At 40.7% G+C, this 20117-nt stretch overlaps 1 protein-coding gene across 5 annotated transcripts in view; it reads right to left on the bottom strand.

The window, feature by feature from the left end:
* Nucleotides 1–2699: 2699 nt before the first annotated feature.
* Nucleotides 2700–20117, bottom strand: part of IGSF11 (immunoglobulin superfamily member 11) — a 128454-nt gene continuing 111036 nt past the window's right edge. For 4 of the 5 annotated variants that reach the window (XM_020874073.2, XM_020874075.2, XM_020874076.2 and 1 more), the window contains 5 exons: nt 18282–18489; nt 15591–15746; nt 7666–7788; nt 6482–6632; nt 2700–5051 (listed from right to left, as the gene is read on the bottom strand). In XM_020874073.2, the coding sequence (XP_020729732.2) occupies nt 4592–5051; nt 6482–6632; nt 7666–7788; nt 15591–15746; nt 18282–18489 (1098 nt within the window). In that variant the 3' untranslated portion in view covers nt 2700–4591. The remainder of the gene's footprint in view (nt 5052–6481; nt 6633–7665; nt 7789–15590; nt 15747–18281; nt 18490–20117) is intronic. The other variant, XM_070466002.1, reaches the window with a different exon arrangement.

Consider the following 20117-nt stretch of genomic DNA (forward strand, 5'->3'; position numbering starts at 1 on the left):
ACCAAAGGCTTATCACAGATTTTGCCTAACAAATCTAGGTGAACTCTTTTTTTTTTTTTTTTTTAAGGTCTCAAAAATTCCTTGAGATTTTTTTACCTGTTAGTGAGATAACCATTTTAGCTCATTTGATAAACTTACTGGAAACTTAAGAGTTTCAAATTTATATGGAGGAGTCAGATAGAGAGAAAATATAATTGTTTTGTTTATAACATGTAATTTTACCAACTTATTTTTATAATTAGTTTAAGAGGAAGGTTTTCTCTACTCCCGGAAAACACACAATTTAAACCTGTAATTTCTCAGATAGAAACCATAAAAGTTATAAGCATATTCGCTGGTTCATTCAGTCCTTTGTTAACTTTTGTGAAGTCATCAGGTTTTTTATCAGAATACCAAGACATATCAAAATGTTAAGAACTCTATATAATTTCTAGGATATCTGTATTAGTAATTTTTCATACATTATAACATGAGCGGATTTATTACTCATTTGATAATCTTTTTCATGTAATTTAACCAACCAAATAAACAGTTTAATATCTCTCTTTGGGATGTTTCAGGGGCCCTCTGAAACACCCCAAAGTTAGCTAGATGTCAAAGGAACTTTAAAAGAATTCGATTCAGGAAGTTTTATCAAAAAGATCAATTAAAAGCTTTAGAACATTTGGTCAGATTCAGTCAATGTTGATGGGTGTATAAAACATTTTAGGATGGCATCAAATATTATTCATTTATAGTCCCAAATCTCTTTAGTTTTTCTGTAAAAGGAAATTAGTGTTTAGTAGTAAATGTTTCAAAATCTTATTTCATTTGGAAATGACCTAATTATTTAATAGACTTCTAATACTTAGTTTAGCACAACCCTTAGAAATTCAAGTTACACCAATCTGGAGAGACTATTTTAAACAGATATTTTTAAAGAATAATTATTTTTAATAGAGTTTATATACAAACTCATACCTCATTTACATTTTTAGAAGTTTTTTTTTACTCGAGGTAATTTCCTTGTCGACAAACCTGTAACAGGCATAATATTTAACTTATATTAAACCTAGGCACAATGAAAACATTTTACTTGATGTTAATTACTCTAAGACATTTCTATATTAGATAGGTCAACAAACAAACATTAATATCAGGTATTTAATACTGAATATTTCCCAGTTCACCTAAGCCTGGAATTTATTGTTTAATTTAGAATTATTTGATTTGTAAGCACTTACCCCTTTTTAAGCCAATTAAATAGAGCTCATTTACAAATTAACCTAAAAATATTTTTTTAGAGATAAAGACATACCAAAACATATTTAGACAGATACAGTGTAAGATCTATCTTCATTTTCTAAGTTTGGTCATGAATTAGATATTACAATATAAAATTTAAATAAATAACATTTTTAAAGGCTTCTTTTTTCGTTTTTTTCTCAGTCTCAGGAGTTAAAGATGGTCTAGATGAGTTTTCTTGAGAGCGCTGGTCTCAAGGCACAGGGAAAGAAAATCAAGTTTTAACAAAACGGCGGCAGGTCTAAATGGTGGCCAGACAAAGCAAAATAGCCGTCACAAATCACAACACAGAAGAGAGTTAAAACACACATATAATCCCGGCAGTCCTCATCAGACACTCCCTTAAATACAAGAATACATTCTCTCAGAAAACCTTTTATAGACACAAAACTTCAGATGTCTTCAAAGATTTCAAAACGAGGAGGACCAGAGACAATGCCGGCATACACAAACACGGAGAGCCAAGGCAAACACACAGACAGACAAACGTCGGCCGATAACACAGCGCTGGGTTTTTGGGCCCCCTGAATTCTCTTGCCTCCCGGTAGCAGGTTCACCTTACCAAATGGCGTCCACTGTTCACCAGACTTGGGGTCGGGAGAGGAACTTTCTTTCCCACAGAATCGGCTGCCTCCCAGCGCATCCACTGGCCTCGGCCTTATGCCGGCTGGAACGCTTAATCCGTTCCCCTCTTTATAAGAAAGCCTTCCTGCGGAGTCGGCTGCCTCCCAGCACATCCGCTGGCCTCGGCCTTACGCCGGCTGGCCCCCCTTTATAAAAAGCTTTCTTCTGCGCCAGATACCTTCTTGCTTCCCAGCAGGGCCTCAGATTTACACTGGACTTTCCTGTCCTGAGCACCGGTGTTATTATTTATCCTTCCCCTTTGTCCTGTAAGTGTTCTCTTCTCCCGGTCAAGGGATCCCGGACGAGCCCCCAAATGTTATGCCCGATGTCTGAATCCCCGAGCGGGAAGAGAGAAGGCTTCCAAGACAATGCAACTCGCAAAAAAGGGAAGTTTATTACTGACTCGAATCAGGGCTCCTGCCGCGCGTCCAACACAGTGGTACGGGGTCAGAGAGCCCTGAGCAGAGGCGGTTACCCAAATTTATAAGGTATGCATAAGTGGTTAGTAGCTGGCTTAAGCAGATTGGTTACATGTTTGCAAAGCAATTTTATTGGTACAAACTTTCGCGGGCTTTTGTTCAAACTTAGGCGTCCGCGGGCTTTTCAGCTCTCCCTTTGTTTCTTACTGGGCGCACATTGATTGACTGGCTCCAGGTTACCTGATGGGGGCGGGGAATCCCACCATTTCAGGGGAAACCGAAACCCAGGTCCGGGCCGCCTGCCAGCCCCGGCAGCCCCACACTTATAACATCAAGAGTACATTAAATACAAAATAATGCATCATTAGTATATAAGTAAAAACAATTTTTTATATGAATAAACTTTTATTGAATTTTAGATAATTAGAAAGAATAAAGAAATGCAAGATAAATGCTTTTGAAACAACATCTGACAGTATCATCTTTTTTGTCATTGGTATTTTCACTTTTCTTTATAAAAAGTATAGACATTCATTTATTTAAATTTTTACAAAGTCAAGAACCATCAAATGGAAAATATAAGTAATGCTAGAGTAAATTCAGCTTTTCATCAATATTGGGATGGTTGCAGTGGTTAGGTTCAGAACTTAGCCCTCTTGGAAAGATAATGTATGCAGCAGCTGTTGGTTTCCATTATTCAAATAAGTCTTAAAACCAGGAGGCCACTTCCTGTGATGACTGTTCTTTCAGGAAAAGAGGGCAAAAAGCATGGTGGGATGACAGAATGAAAGACAATAAGGGGGAAAGAAAAGATGGCCTGATCGCATACAGGGTCAGAATCATAAAAAATTTAGGAAACAAATCTGGGACGAAACCATTCGTGTGTTGCTTAAAGTGAGGTTAAGGCGAGACTGTCACCAGGACAAGCATGGCCAGATCTACAGAGCACACCGACTGGCAAGTCTGTGGATCGCCTGGTGGGCTCCAGGCTAGGTAACTGATCACAGAAGGTCTCTTTACAGTGGTGCAAAACGCATTTGGGCAAAATTGCAACCCTGGGCTGTGACAAGTACAGGACAGAGCCTCTCAGGAGCCTATCTGAAGACATTCCTTTTGTCTCAGTCTTATCTCTTTTGCAAATCTAATCATTATGGAAACAAACAAACACACAAAAAAAACAAGACAAAGCAACTCCTGCCCTCCCTTTAACAACCTAGAAATCTGGACTTGTCAAACAAGGAAAATTCACCTTCTACAGTACAAAGGCATAGGATGCTGCCCTCATTAAGAGCAGCCTGGCGTGAGAGCAGGGAGACCTGGAGAGCCCTGCCAACAGGCTGCCAGGAATTCCTCTCCACGTGCCTGCATGACCTAGGTCTTTTATGAAGGGCCTCCTGCCGGGTTCAATCCACGTATTCTCAATGAACACGGTGTTAACAGTAGTCTTTACTTTCCTAACCCAATGCCTCTCACTTATTTTCCTTAAAAAAAAACAAGAGTTTTCTTTTTAAAAATATTTTCCCAGGAAATAAGGAACAGTAATTGTCATGGACCTACAACAGACCCCAGAAAAACATAGACAGGCAATAATCTGTCAATATAGCAGTACTCCAAATATGAAATTCATGGTCCAGGAAGAGATAAATAAATAAATATGACAGGGCTTCTCCAAGAAGTTTCTAGTTTTCACCCATTCCCTCCTGACTTTTGTTGGTGTAAAAAGTTTTGATTCTATGATACAAGAGCCAGCCCTGTAAAGACCAATACTTGCCATTTATGCCATTTGGCCCCTACAGTGGGAGGGGATGGAGAGAGGCCAGACGATGCACAGGGGTGCTCAGTATGTTTTCTAAAGACACCTATCTTTTTAAATAATTTCATTATTTAAACTCCATGTGGCACTTTATTCTCTTGAAAAATTATTACGTTAGGCGTGAATTAAGAAATCAAGCCCGTCTGGACTGCAGATGGGTTTTCAGTGCTACTCTGCTCTTACACCTCCTTCCTTGGCTTGGCACATCTGTGAGATCCAGCTTTCTGAATGGAATCCTGAGACCGCTCAGGTGGGGGAACATGTCTTCATGCCGGAACATTCCAGTTCGGTTTACAAATCTTAGTGGCCAGGTCAGAGCACAGCCTCCTCCTTTGTGCTTTTTACTAGAATCATTGTCAGGAAATTGTCCTTCCCAGCTCTGCCACCCCACCCTCCCCCTGGAATGAGGGCATCCTTAGCCTTTTTTCTGCACACGCCCTCCGCCGGCGTCCTATACCAGGGACCCGGCCCGACTCTGGGCCGGCACCATGACAGGGACAGCGCCGATGCGCTCCAGGGCGGCTTGGCTGACGGTGTAGGAGTGTGTGTGCAGTGCCGGTACGGGCGGAGGCCGGGCCTTCCTGCTGACAGAACCATTGCTCTTGGACACGGCCTGCGGTGACGACCCTCTGCTGGCCGTCACCACCAGGGTCTTCTGCGGGGCTGGGGCCAGATGGCTGCCGTTGGCATAGATGGCTGGAATGCCGGCGTTGCCCGAGTGGAGGGAGAAGGACTGGCGCAAGTCACCAAAGTGGCTGAACGACCCCGTGTTTCTGTGCACTTTGGGGTTGCTGCTCCAGTAGCGGCTGTTGCAGGTATTGGAAGAGGTCAGCGTGTTGTTCTCCGAGGAGGATATCTCCGTGTGAAATGCTTTGGCAGAAGAAGAACATTTGGGTGGAAGATCATCCTCTCTGAAAATGAACAAAAGTAAAGCTGTTGTCAGAATTTACTTGATGTCCACCCTACCCTTCTGCCCAGGACTCTTTCTTCTCATAGTCAGGCTAACATGTCTATGAAATTCACCCCCTCAGGACAGACCACTCTCTCATGAAAGCAAACATGGCAAACACCAGGCCTCGGTGCTGACGTTCATTCCCTTTAAGACAATGCTTAAGAAAAGTTCTCCCGCAACATCTCAGTCTCCAAGAGAAAAAAAAGTAGTATCAAATCTTCCAAAGACTATGTCTTCCAATGTAATTGAAATATTATATATACATGTGTACATATGTGTGTGTATATATATAGTGCTCTAAATAGGAAAATAGTCCATGAAGAAATCCACTGAGCTAGCTGCTATAAAATAGCTAGGAAACCATCCTTTGGATGTAGCAACTTCAAAAAAACTACTAGGGTTGGCTTGATTTGCATTTGGGGGTATTTGAGAAATCCCTGTGGTGTGCTGATGAGAGGTTTTTCTCATTAATCTTACACTGGGATGAAATCTGTCCAAGCCCTTAAGAATTATAAGAGACTAAGACAAGTTCTTAAGTTAATCTAAGATGCTAACTAATTCACTTAACATTTCTTGAGTACCAGGCATTTTATTAGATGTTTCATATGAAAAAAAAAAAAAAAAGACAGCTCTTCTACCCAAGACCAGGGCCTAAATCAACTTATATGAGAATGTGGTGCCTAGACTAGTCTTAGACCTGACCGAAGAATGTATTGAAGAGATGGATGAAGAGGGACCAGAAGTATGGTCCAGGAAGAGGGTGGGAGCTAAAGGAAAAGCCTCGAGGCACGAGGGAAGACAGACTAGACTGGAGCTGTGTATGTCATTTTTAATAAGGATATTGATGTGATGCCATCCAAGACTGAGCCTGAACCCCCACACTCCCACAATACACCAAGGGTCACCTTTCCCTCAATATCATTTGACATTCTTTCCTGACGATGTTCACATTCTTGACTCAATTGTTTTCAACCAAGTTATACTGGTTTCGTCTATCTGTACAGGTGGTGTTCTTTCTTGTTTATGAACTTATCATTTATAAATGCCAATATTAAATACACATTCTAAAGTAATTTTTCTACTATGGCAGCCACCTAATCCCACCCACCCTGAAGCTATGGGAGGAAATGAGGAGATTCTTCACTTGTGTCCTCCTTGTTGGGCACATGCTAGACTAGCCGCTGCTCCCCACCCATGATCCAGTAAATAAAGTTGAGCAGTCAATGAGAAAAAGTGATGTAACATACAAGAAACGATCATTTGGCCACTTTAACTGTCTTGGTTAAAGTCATAATATTAGCACACAAACCTTAGCTGCCAAATAGAAATATAACAGAAACACAGACACTGGATATACCAATGTCAGGATAAATTATCTGACACACAAACCTTATTTCATTAGGAATTTCTTCTTCCTCCTCCTCTTTATTTTTGCTTCTCCAGTAAAAGAATGCCCCTAAAATTAGTGCAATGCAAAAAATGATAATAACTGCACCAGTGCCAATGGCTCCAGCTATTAGTCCAATGCTCCTGGGCTGGGCTGCAAAATATATTTAAGGTATATTTAAAGAAAAAAAGGAGAGAGAGACAGAAATAGAATATGCTCATACAACTTCATAAATAGTTAAGACTACCCAAGAATCTTCTTAAAATGCACAAAACTGCCTACAGTATTGCATCCATCTAAAGTTATATCTTGCTTAACTTTCTGTATCCCCAGTGGCTAGGACTAAAACAACAGGCTCACAAACATTTACTGAATGAATAAACATTTACACAACTCACAGCTGCAGGAGAGTCACCACCATAGCAGAGCAGGAAAAAGACCACACCTGACTACCTGTCTATGTGCGTGCATGCTAAGTCACTTCTGGTGTGTCCAACTCTCTACAACCTATGGACTGTGGCCCGCCAGACTACTCTGTCCATGGGATTCTCCAGGCAAGAATACTGAAGTGAACTGCCACGCCCTCCTCCAGGGGATCTTCCCGACCCAAGGATTGAACCCAGGTCACCTGCACTATAGGTGGATTCTTTACCACTGAACTACCCAGGAAGCCTAACCTACCTGCCTAACCTGCCCACAATGAACCCAGCAAGCAGTGGGATAACTTATCACCTCCTCTTAGTCAGATCATTCCCTTTTGCAGCTGGAATTCAAATAACCCAGGATTCTCAACTAGAGAAAAAACATCTGCACTACTTAGGTATGACCTGGGCACCCAACATTTTAGCAGACATAAGGGATTAGGAGAAAATACAAAAAGGTCTTGCCATGACCAGAATGTTACTCCAAATTTTTATATGTCTCCAGCGCTACACAATCGGAACTGATTTGATTCTAATGATCCTGAGGAGAAGACATTTTACCATAAAGAACAAGTCATATTGCTGAGGCTGAAAAGTATACTAGTATATTTCTGTAACATTTTCAATAATGATTAAAATCAAAACAACTTCTATTTTCTCTTCAAATGACCTAAGTCCCATTAAGCGAAACTCTTCATTCCCTGGTTTAATGAAGATCTTGGCATTTCAGAAACAGAGTGGACACCAGAATTTCACATACTTACGAGAAATGACCTGGAGATCCAAAAGACAGGTGCTGGTCCCAATGGCGTTAGAAGCCACACACTGGTACAAACCTGACGACAAGGCGCTGATATTCCGGATGGTGACTGTTCCCTGGACCTGGTCTGTCACAAAAATAACAGTCAAGTGAGGATTTTGGAAAGAAAACAGGAAACCAAAGAAATCAGCAGAAGGCTATTAAAAAAATGAACAGTGAAGAACTATCAATATTGTTTTTCTGGAGAGAGTTTTTGGTTTATGAATGTTAAAGACTAAATCATAAAATAAAGTTAAAGACCTAGAGCTACAGAAAAAAGTGAAATTAGTTGGTCAGTCGTGTCTGACGCTTTGTGACCCCATGGACCGTTGCCCACCAGGCTCCTCTGTCCATGGGATTCTCCGTGCGAGAATAATGGAGTGGGTTGCCATGCCCTCCTCCAGGGGATCTCCAATCCAGGGAGCGAGCCTAGGTCTCCCACATTGCAGGCAGATTCTTTAATAGCTGAGCCACCAGGAAGAGCTACAAAGGACTGTCCTAAATAAGGGCAGTCTCACAGCCTAATCTGCAGATTAACGTGAGGTCCTAAAGGTGAGTAGCCTTCCCTGAGGAAATGTTGGCTAATGCCTGTTTTAGAGAATCTACGATCATAAGTACTGAATTTTAATTCTGAGGAAATGCTATAATACAAAACTGAGGTTAAACCCATTATGCTAATGCTTGCTTCATTCTTAATGGGGAAAATATCCACTCTGTGCTCCAAGGTGTAGACTGTTACTCCCTTTCAATAATGATTATAACCATTCCTCAGTCCAGCTCCTCCACAAGGTGGACACCAAGGCAAGCAAGAGGTTTACTGGAGGCAATGGCAGTAAAGGAAGCAGAGAGGAACCTGGAGAAACAAGGGAGAGGCTCGGACTGCAGTACAGGTCTGACCACCATGAAGGGGAGAGGAAAGAAAGGAGGGGGCGTTTTCAGACTGCAGCACAATGTTGCTGAAGTTTCCACCAGCTGATGGGGAGTCCTGGAGACAAAGTCACCTGTTCCAGGCATCTCACTCCTTGCAGGAACAGGCCTGTATTAGCAGCCCGCTGAGTCTGGTGACTGGCTGGGAGCAGTCCAGGCAAAGCCTGCCTGGCTGGGAAGCAGTGCTGGACGTTGGAGGAAGCTGCTGAGGCTGTCAGTCAGTCATGCTCCCCACAGCAGGAGCTCTCAGCCGGGCATGTTCAAGGTGATCACAATGATATTACAAAGAACTGTTTCAGGGCTTCACATTTCAGTCATTTATCAACATGAGGATAGTTTATTTATTCCTTATAAACAAAATGTAAATGACCTGATAAAAACCAAAGTTAATAGTTATTACTATGTGCCAAGTACTGGCTAAGCTTTTATACGCTATTATCCTTATCGTTACAATCACTCTTAGAGGTAGTATTATTATTAATCCCATTGAACAGATAAGGAAACTGAGGCTTCAGAAAAGTAATAAGATTACACAACTGGGCAACAGGAATTACAGCTGGATGGAGGGCTGTCTTACCTCTCAGTTCAGGGTTTCACTGCCTCCCTTAGGCAGAACATAACCATCCGTCACCTCAGCTCCTCAGAACAGCAGCACATCAGGAAAGGCTCCTGACTGCACGCTTCTGGCGCAAAGTCCACACTCCTTGGGCAACACCTGGGGCCCTCGCTACCCTGTGCTGACAACACTGACATGAAACTAAGACTGAATTACCTAGTTCCTGCTGACAATCTTCACAGATCAAAGGCAGAAGCAGAGTCATTGAAGAAATAAATATTTATTGAGCACCTTTCTGTGTACCAGGAAATTTCTGAAGATGGGGATACAATGACAAACCAGACAAACGCAGCCCTGTACTTTAATGAGACAAGTAGGCAAGAAATCATAATAAGTGGGGTAAGTGCCATCACCAGAGGATACAAGGTGCTGGGGAGCACAGAAGAGAGACATCTGATGAGGATGAGCAAATTCTCAAAGATCCCCAGACAGCAACAGCCCTCAGGGTCATCTCACTGCATTCTAACATAATACAGTGGGTAGTGTTAACAAGGACTGAATCATCAAACACACATGGAAATTAACATCAGTATACAGGCCAGGAAAAGGAGGGGGGTTTTTTTGTTTTGTTTTTGCTATTGCTTTCCAGTGGAAGAATGTAAATGATCCAACCCATATTATATGGATATTCTTACTAAATGGGTATCTTACTTAAGACATTTGAATTGTACTGTACACACCCAAGTCAATATACCTGGCAGTTATTTGGTTCACACTTGTATGTTATTTCCTTTTCCTTAAGAACACATGATTCTGATGTCTACCAATGTCTGGGATTTTCAGTGAACTCAGAGAGTTGGGCCAGTCTGGAGGGAAACTTGTTTTCTCCTCCTCTATGTTCTAGTTGATTTCCCAGACTCTCATAAACATCTCTCCCATGTGTTTCCCAGCACCCTGTATTCTCTAGTGCTGGAACTTACCCCATTTATATAATTTCTTACCTACTTGTCTCATTAGGATAATGGACTGGGTTTTTCTTGTTTATCACGGTATCACCATCCTCAGAAATTACCCAGCACACGGAAAGTTACACAACAAAGAAATAAATGGACTATCTTCTCTTGAGTATCTATTGTGTACCACATGCACTATACTAAGTTTTACATGTCTCTTTAATTTTACAAACCTTAAGTTTTATATTCTATACTTTTCAAAAGTGACAAAGCTCAGAGAAGCTATGCAATTGGTCCAAGATCACACAGTACACAAGTAGCAACACATAAAATGAGGTCTGTCTGTGTCCAAAGCTCATAATCACCATATCCCTACTTGGCTTTCTAGTAAGATATTTAATACCATAATATTCTCTGGGGTGCATCTAGAGGATATTTTCTAACTTTGCAATCAATGTCCCAATGCTGTTAGTCTTAAACTAAGCCATCTGTGTAAATCCATCTTCAATATATTAACAAATGTCATCATTCAAGAAAACCATAATTTTTGGACCAGTCAGCCAGTTCAGTCACTCAGTCATGTCCGACTCTTTGCGACCCCATGAATCGCAGCACGCCAAGCCTCCCTGTCCATCACCAACTCCTAGAGTTTACTCAAACTCATGCCCATCAAGTTGGTGATGCCATCCAGCCATCTCATCCTCTGTCGTCCCCTTCTCCTCCTGCCCCCAATCCCTCCCAGCATCATGGTCTTTTCTAATGAGTCAATTCTTCGCATGAGGTGGCCAAAGTATTGGAATTTCAGCTTCAGCATCAGTCCTTCCAAAGAACACCCAGGACTGATCTCCTTCAGGATGGACTGGTTGGATCTCCTTGCAGTCCAAGGGACTCTCAAGAGTCTTCTGCAACACCACAGTTCAAAAGCATCAATTCTTCGGTGCTCAGCTTTCTTCACAGTCTAACTCTCACATCCATACATGACCACTAGAAAAACCATAACCTTGACAAGACGGACCTTTGTTGGCAAAGTAATGTGTCTGCTTTTTAATATGCTATCTAGGTTAGTCATAACTTTCCTTCCAAGGAGTAAGCATCTTTTAATTTCATGGCTGCAGTCACCATCTGCAGTGATTTTGGAGCCAGAGAAAATAAAGTCTGACACTGTTTCCACTGTTTCCCCATCTATTTGCCATGAAGTGATGGGATCAGATGCCATGAGCTCAGTTTTCTGAATGTTAAGCTTTAAGCCAACTTTTTCACTCTCCTCTTTCACTTTCATCAAGAGGCTTTTTAGTTCCTCTTCACTTTCTACCATAAGGGTGGTGTCATCTGCATATCTGAGATTATTGATATTTCTCCCAGCAATCTTGATTCCAGCTTGTGCTTCATCCAGCCCAGCATTTCTCATGATGTACTCTGCATATAAGTTAAATAAGCAGGGTGACAATATACAGCCTTGACATACTCCTTTCCCAATTTGGATCAGTCTGTTGTTCCATGTCCAGTTCTAACTGTTGCTTCCTGGCCTGCATACAGGTTTCTCAAGAGACAGGTCAGGTGGTCTGGTATTCCCATCTCTTTCAGAATCTTACACAGTCTATTGTGATCCACACAGTCAAAGGCTTTGGCATAGTCAATAAGGCAGAAATAGATGTTTTTCTGGAACTCTTTTGCTTTTTCTATGATCCAGTGGATGTTGGCAATCTGATCTCTGGTTCCTCTGCCTTTTCTAAAACCAGCTTGAACATCTGCAAGTTCTTGGTTCACATATTGCTAAAGCCTGGCTTGGAGAATTTTGACCATTACTTTACTAGCGTGTGAGATGAGTGCAATTGTACGGTGGTTTGAGCATTCTTTGGCATTGCCTTTGTTAGGGATTCGAATGAAAATGGACCTTTTTCAGTCCTGTGGCCACTGCTGAGTTTTCCAAATTTGCTGGCATATTGAGTGCAGCACTTTCACACAATCATCTTTCAGGATTTGAAATAGCTCAACTGGAATTCCATCACATCCACTAGCTTTGTTCATAGTGATGCTTTCCAAGGCCCACTTGACTTCACATTCCAGGATGTCTGGCTCTAGGTGAGTGATCACACCATTGTGATTATCTGGGTCATGCAGATCTTTTTTGTACAGTTCTTCTGTGTATTTTTGCCACCTCTTCTTAATATCTTCTGCTTCTATTAGGTCCATACCATTTCTGTCCTTTATCGAACCCATCTTTGCATGAAATGTTCCCTTGGTATCTCTGATTTTCTTGAAGAGATCTCTAGTCTTTCCCATTCTGTTGTTTTCCTCTATTTCTTTGCATTGATCACTGAGGAAGGCTTTCTAATCTCTTCTGGCTATTCTTTGGAACTCTGCATTCAAATGGGAATATCTTTCCTTTTTCTTTGCTTTTCGCTTCTCTTCTTTTCACAGCTATTTGTAAGGCCTCCTCAGACAACCATTTTGCCTTTTTGCATTTATTTTCCATGGGGATGGCCTTGATCCCTGTCTGCTGTACATTGTCACAAACCTCCATCCATAGCCAATTAACAATGTCGTGAAAGTTTCAGGGGAACAGCAACGTGACTCAGCCATACATATACATGTATCCATTCTCCCCCAAACTGCCCTCCCACCCAGGCTGCCACATAATATTGAGCAGAGTTCTCTGTGCTATACAGGAGGTCCTTGTTGGTTATCCATTTTACATATAGCTGTGTGTACCCATCCATCCAACACTCCCTAACTATCCCTTCCCCCATTCTTCCTCGTCCCTGCCTAGCAACCATTAAGTTTGTTCTCTGACTCCTCAGTCTCTTTCAGTCTAGGACAGTTGCCTGTGTCCTCATTCCCTGCTGGGTATTTCCTCGTGACTGGACTCAGGTGATGCGCTTTGACAGAAACACTGAAGCAGTGATGCTGTGTCCTCAGTGCGTAAGACATGAGGCACACAACAGCAGTTTGTCACAGCACTGGTTGCGTGGTTACAGTGGTGTCCACCAGGCCTCTCTACTATAAAGTTACTATTTACTCTTTGTGATTAGTAAGTTATTTGCGGAGAAATACTTTATAACTAGTAAACATGTTTCTCATCAAACAACAGCTCCTATTTTGACATTAGGGATGATTTTCTAACTGTCATACCTTCTACCAACACTGGTAGCCATTCTAATGTAAGAAAAGGCTCTCCTTTCTCCCCCATTTATTTATGTCTATCAGAAGGGATTCAGGGATTCTCACTGTGTTCAGTGGATTACATTATTATTTCAATGTTCACACTGTCCCAGATTTGTCCCAGAAGGAGCTCCTTCAAGCTGGCTCCTATACAAGGACAATTCTAATCTCCACATGTTATGCTCTGTCACTACCCAGACTTCTGGGGTGCCCTGTTCTGGTGGCAGGTATTCTTTTCTCAGGAATGCATACTGAATTTATATTAAGCAAATGTATACAGATTAGTAAGATAAATCTTCTAAAAGAATTCTAAGTTATTTTGGGATTATATGCTATTTTGTCTGTTGTATTAATGCAGATATTAAGAGGTAAATTTAATTAAAAATCAGACTCATTTAATGTGTATTATTATAATAGACGAAGTTATCCAAAGTTAAGTCTGACAACCAATCCAGAGTTGGAATTACAAGACACATGCTGTCATCTTTGCAATTCATGTTCACTTTTACACCTAAGTACCAAAGAATATGCAAGTTGCAAAGAAGATATCAAGAAATTTGAGTAATATCTATTTATTCAGAAACAAGTAGGTATGGAAGGCTCTTTCTACAGATACTCACAGGTTATATACAACCATTTTTAAACTTTATTTGCAATTCCAAACTCAGACCAATATTTCAAAGAAATGTTAAAAATCATAGAATCTTAATGCTGATACAGAGGAGTTGGAAATGATATTGCTAAATCCCTTTATTTTACAAAAAGACAACACACACACAAAAAGGATAACACAGGCCCAAAGAGGTGAACTGTCATAGAAATAGTTACTGGACGATCTAGGACTTGAATATAGTTTTCAGGATTTAAAGATAAGAGCTATTCTAAACATGCCACTTACAACATTAAGATTAATAAATCAGGCCATGAAAGAAAAAAAAATAAAGCTATTTAGCCTCACAGTATGGTTAAAACATCTAGCAATAAACAATCAGTAAGGAACAACAGCATTGTAGTAATCATTATTAGAATAACCCAGAAGTTACTATGGTGAAAAATTGGTTTTTAAAATAATACTGGGATAGGTTAATTAAAAAGTGATGGGAAGATCCATTAATAATTTCTGTGGGGATTCTTAAAGGAAACTGAAGCACTCTTAAGAGGCTGGTGATCCTGGTTCTTTCATGTCCAACTTCACCATAGAACTTAGGACTTTTCTTCCCATGACAAGTATACACCATCAATATGATTCAAACTTATCAAGCATAACTAAGGTTGTTTGGAACCTCTCCATTAATTGCCAGCTCCTTAAGATCTGTAAATCTTCCCTGAGAATGCTAGAAGAGATATGATCTGTATTAGAGATGATGTAACACACAAGATAGCAAAAATTTATCTCCTTGAAATAGAAATTATACATATAATTGTAGAATTTCCCTCATTTCATACATTTTCCTCAGTTTTCAAGGATGTTTCCTTTAATATCAAATCTAAGCAGTTGGATTTACATGCAGTAAGCCCTCAATGATACTCATGCCTCCTCCACCTTTACCTGTCTGCTGTGATTAACTCCTTAATCTCCCATGATCTGAGGCCTTTTCCTGCTCTCTTTCCCATCTTCCTCCTCTAATTAGACTTGAGGCTGAAAAGGATGATTAACCCTCTCATAACTATGTGGATGTTTCTCATACTGACACAGGCAATTGTTTCTTAAGTAGAAGTAGATTCTCAGTTACAAACTTCAAGGATTATTTTACAGTTAGCAATTCAAAGAAACTACCAATTAGCTATTTTAAATTTTCACTACAAAGAAACAGAATTTCCATATATAGTTACCACTGGATAAGATATATTTCATAAAGTCAGCAATGAGAAGATGAAAGAAAATAGTTTTATTCTCTCTAGAGCTGAAAACACAAAACAATCCTGATAGCTTTTCAGCAGTTACAAATACAGTGTGTTCTTTGGATGTGAGGGCGATCTGGTTGCGACATCTGTCACCCCATTGATCGCCAGGGTTGATTCGGCTGATCTGGCTGGCTAGGCGGGTGTCCCCTTCCTGCCTCACCGCTCCATGTGTGTCCCTCCCGAAGCTGCGCGCTCGGTCGAAGAGGACGACCATCCCCGAAAGAGGAGGACCAGTCTTCACTCAAGGGTATACGAGTAGCTGTGCTCCCCTGCTAGAACCTCCAAACAAGCTCTCAAAGCTATTAAAGTTAATTACTTTGTGAATCACTTGTGAATTGAAATTTTCCATGATAATGAATTAAATGGACAAAGCAACACCATACATACCCTGAGTCGCTGTTGGAGGTAGTTTGAGGGTATTGTCTAACTTCTCCCAAAGGTAAGTTGGTCGAGGAATGCCTTCCTCTGAGCTACAGAGCAGGATGACATCGCTGCCGATATCCTGTGACCCTTGGATTTGGCAGTGTGGGGCAGAAGGGGGAACTGTAACAGGAAGAGTAAGTAACAGAGGATACATTTACCATGAGCCAGAGGATGACAGAAGACACATCAACATTCAGCACACTGGAACCTCAGATGGCACTGTTGGGGAGCGCATACCAGAAGACCTCCTCATGAGCAAAGCCAGTGAACACTGTGTACTGTTCACAGGACTTGGTCACGAGTGCAGGGCCAACAACTTCAGCTGGCAGGGAGCAAGTATGTAAAAAGGGAAACAGCTTCTGATTGTATTTTCAAGATACCTTATGGTTTTAGTTTCACTGTTTTTTTCCTCCAAAGATCTGTACTCAAATTATTTTTAAAATCCTCTGTCAACATATTGCTTTTAAAAGCATTACTGAATTCACACAAGTTCACAGCGGCATTATTCACAATAGCTAAAAGGTGGAAATAACCCAAGTGTCTATAGATGGATGGATGAACAAAATATAGTATGGACATACAATGGAGTATTATTTAGCCTTGATAAGTAAGGAAATTCTGACACAGGCTACAACATGGAGGAAGCCGGAGAATATAATGTTAAGAGAAAAAATTCAGTTATAAAAAGACAAATAATGTATGACTCCACTTATATGTGGTCCCTAGGGTACTCAAATTCACAGAAAAAGAAAACAGAACAGTGATTTCCAGCAGCTGAGGGGACACAAAAATGTCATTTAATGGATGGAGTTTTATCTCTGCAAGTTGAAGAAAGTTCTAGAGATTAGTCCAAACACCACTGAATTGCTCACTTAAAAACTGGCTAAAATAGTAAATATTTGTTATATTTTACCATAATTAAATTTTTTAAATTAATTATGAAAGAGCCCATTTGTAAAGAAGATATTTCAAGGAACAGTACCCACTTTCCCTGCCAGCTACTCTTTGCTAAAACCACCTTAACATTGGTCTTAACTCTACTTAAGAACACAGTTAACTCTACTAACAAAACCAGACACACTAACTTTATACCAACTTCTATTCTATAGTAGGGGGAGTTAGAATGAGGTTCAAGTATATCTACTACTTGATAGTAACACATGGACATTTTATTATCATTAAGAAAGATAAGGACACAAAGGCTGTGAAACACAAACTTTTCCAAGAAAGAACACTAAAGGAAGAAGGTGGTAGTTTACAGTAAAAAACACTGGTATCCCCAAGTGACTCAACAGTGGAAGGGAAAAGGGGGAGCATGTGCCAAGGAATCCTGGAGTCAATTCTGAGACCTGAGTAGGATGGAGGACAGTCCAGAGCATCAGCCTTCTCTAAGTACTTCTCAGTCTCCCCAGAAGAGCTCAATGTAGCCACTTCTACCACAAATGTCCATTTATGAGGCAGCACTTTATCTCAGAAGTAGCAGAACTGAGAAATAAAACATGTTTAGGATGAACTTAATTTAGCATGAGATAAATTAAGTCTACCTACATGGTATAATGGAAAGAATACTGGTTTGAGCAAAGAGATCTACATTTTAATCTGAGCTTTACTGTCATTCAAAGTCTACATAACCTTGATGTTGGTGACTGTTGGTGGTTTAGTTAATAAGTCGTGTTCAACTCTTGCAACTCCATGGACCACCATGCTCCTCAGTTCATGGGATTTACCAAACAAGAATACTGGAGTGGGTAGCCATGTCCTTCTCCAGGGGATCTTTCTGACCCAAGGATCAAACCTGGGTCTCCTGTGTTGCAGGCAAATTCCTTACCAACTGAGACACCAGGGAAGCCCACATAACCTTGGAAAAGGCTCTAAATCTATTTGGTCTCAGTATTAAGACTGAGTTGGTCATATAATTTATCATCCAAACAATGATAGTTTTGAAAGTAAAAGGAGGTATTATTAAAATTCTGCCAGAACAAGAGTTAACGCTTAGAAGAGTCGTGGGCCTATTTAGCATCACATAAATAGGAAGTAGTAGCAAATTTATTCTCATGTGTGCGAAGCTCCCTGCTCCCTACACATTATCAAACATTCATGATTTAATTTGCATCCAACAATATCTTATCCTATAAAAGCTTGGGCTTCCCAGGTAGCACTAATGGTAAAGAACCCGCCTGCCAATGCAGGAGATACAAGAGACATGGGTTCAATTCCTGGGTTGGGAATATCAAATGGAGGAGAGCATGGCAACCAACCCCAGTATCTTGCCTAAAGAATCCGATGGGTAGAGGAACCTGGTGCTACAGTCCACAGGGTTGCAAAGAGTAGGACATGACTGAAGTGACTGGGCACACACATAAAAGCTTAGGAAAAGTGAGGGGCTACCTTTGATGGTATTTTTACTACCTTTCTCCACCTTCAGGAAAAGTCATTTAAGAAGTAAGCTTTTGAGAACCACCTGAAATGGAGTAATGGGTGCAGAGACTATATGAAAAAGCACAGAGAAGCAGAGACCAGATGTGGCTACAAGGAGAGAGGACAGGAAAAAGACACAGCAGTCAAGAGTGTGCAGAAGAAATGGCAGAAGTAAATGTGCCTGGGAGTAAATTTGTAAGTAAAGCCAGAGTATCTGGAACATGCCCTGTCACTCACCCAAAACTGTGAGACCAGTGACCCCAATATTCCTGCCACCTCTATCTGGAAGGTTGTTAACCAAACACTGGTAGGTGCCTGTATCTGACAGCTGAGTGTTGTTAATGAAGATGGAGACATTGGTGGCTGGCATGGTGCCTGTAAATCCTACCCGACCATGGAATCGGGGGGCACCATCAAACATCTGTCCACCTTGATAGAGAATGACCTGCAAAGGAAAGAAAAAGAAATCATTTGGCCAATGCATCTCCTTCTAGACACATAACAGTACCTATACAGTAAAGAGCAGACTATACCAAACATTGGAAAATTTTATTTCTAATCTTAGAGTTGTCACCAACTTTTTACTATAGCACCTATTTGTAGGTATCCAGGGGTTTTAAATTCCTACATACGAAACTGGAACAATACTGTATCTTTAGCTAACTCATCAGAATATATAAAGTGCATTTTAGGATACCTTACTTTTGGTCCATAAATATTTTTACCAGTTCAAAAAATTAATTTCAAAATAAAAAGTTAAACTAGCACTGACATTGTCATGCTTACTAGGTCACAAAATGATAAGATCAAGTTATAGACTGGATATAAATGAATGTCAAAAAAGGGAAGAGTTACAATCCACGACTGCTTTTCTTATGTCAATTTATTTATTAAAGCCAACTATTCTGGTGATTGCAGCCATGAAATTAAAAGACGCTTACAGCTTGGAAGGAAAGTTATGACCAACCTAGAGAGCATATTAAAAAGCAGACACAGTATTTTGCCAACAAAGGTCCGTCTGGTCAAGGCTATGGTTTTTCCAGTGGTCATGTATGGATGTGAGAGTTGGACTGTGAGGAAAGCTGAGCGCCAAAAAAATTGATGCTTTTGAGCTATGGTGTTGGAGAAGACTCTTGAGAGTCCCTTGGACTGCAAGGAGATCCAACCAGTCCATCCTAAAGGAGATCAGTCCCAGGTGTTCATTGGAAGGACTGATGCTGAAGCTGAAACTCCAGTACTTTGGCCACCTGATGCAAAGAACTGACTCATTGGAAAAGACCCTGATGCTGGGAGGGATTGGGGGTAGGAGGAGAAGAGGATGACAGAGGATGAGATGGCTGGATGGCATCACCGACTGGGCGTGAGTTTGAGTAAACGCTGGGAGTTGGTGATGGACAGAGAGGCCTGGCGTGCTGCGATTCACGGGGTCGCAGAGTCGGACACGACTGAGTGACTGAACTGAACTGAACTGAATTCATGAGAGAGGACTCAGAATGAAGCTGCAAAAAGCTCTTTAGACTGGCAGTGAGGTACCTGGTTTTATCCAAGCTCTACCTGCAAATATTTGGGTGTAGTCAAGTCTTTCCTTGCCTCTATCATTGACTCCTCAAATGATGAGGTTGGACAAAATGATCTCAGTCTAATTATAAAAGGCCCATGGACTAAAGAACTAGAAGAAGTTACTGTCAAACACATCTACTTAAATTTCCTATCAGAAAACTTGGCTTATCAAATATCTTTAGGCAGTAAAAATTCTACTGAAGCAGAAAAACTTCATAACAGAAATAAGTTAACTTTGGGAAGGAAAGGTATAGTCATGGTCATGATTCACTAATTTTCTGAGCATTATTTTCTGTAATGGGTATCACATGTAATGGGGTCTTTTACCTATAACTGATATAGCTTATGAGGTAGTAGCTTCTATTTGAACATCCTGGAAGATGACTAGTGTGCCTGACTTTATTTTAAAATACTTCTTCAATTAACCAAATCAATCAAGTACTATTAATACTATCTAAAGTTACTTCCTTAATACTATTATCACTATCTTTAAAAAGTACTTGCTCATCCACC

Source organism: Odocoileus virginianus, chromosome 4 (genome assembly GCF_023699985.2).
Source record: "Odocoileus virginianus isolate 20LAN1187 ecotype Illinois chromosome 4, Ovbor_1.2, whole genome shotgun sequence".
Classification (NCBI taxonomy): Eukaryota; Metazoa; Chordata; class Mammalia; order Artiodactyla; family Cervidae; genus Odocoileus; species Odocoileus virginianus.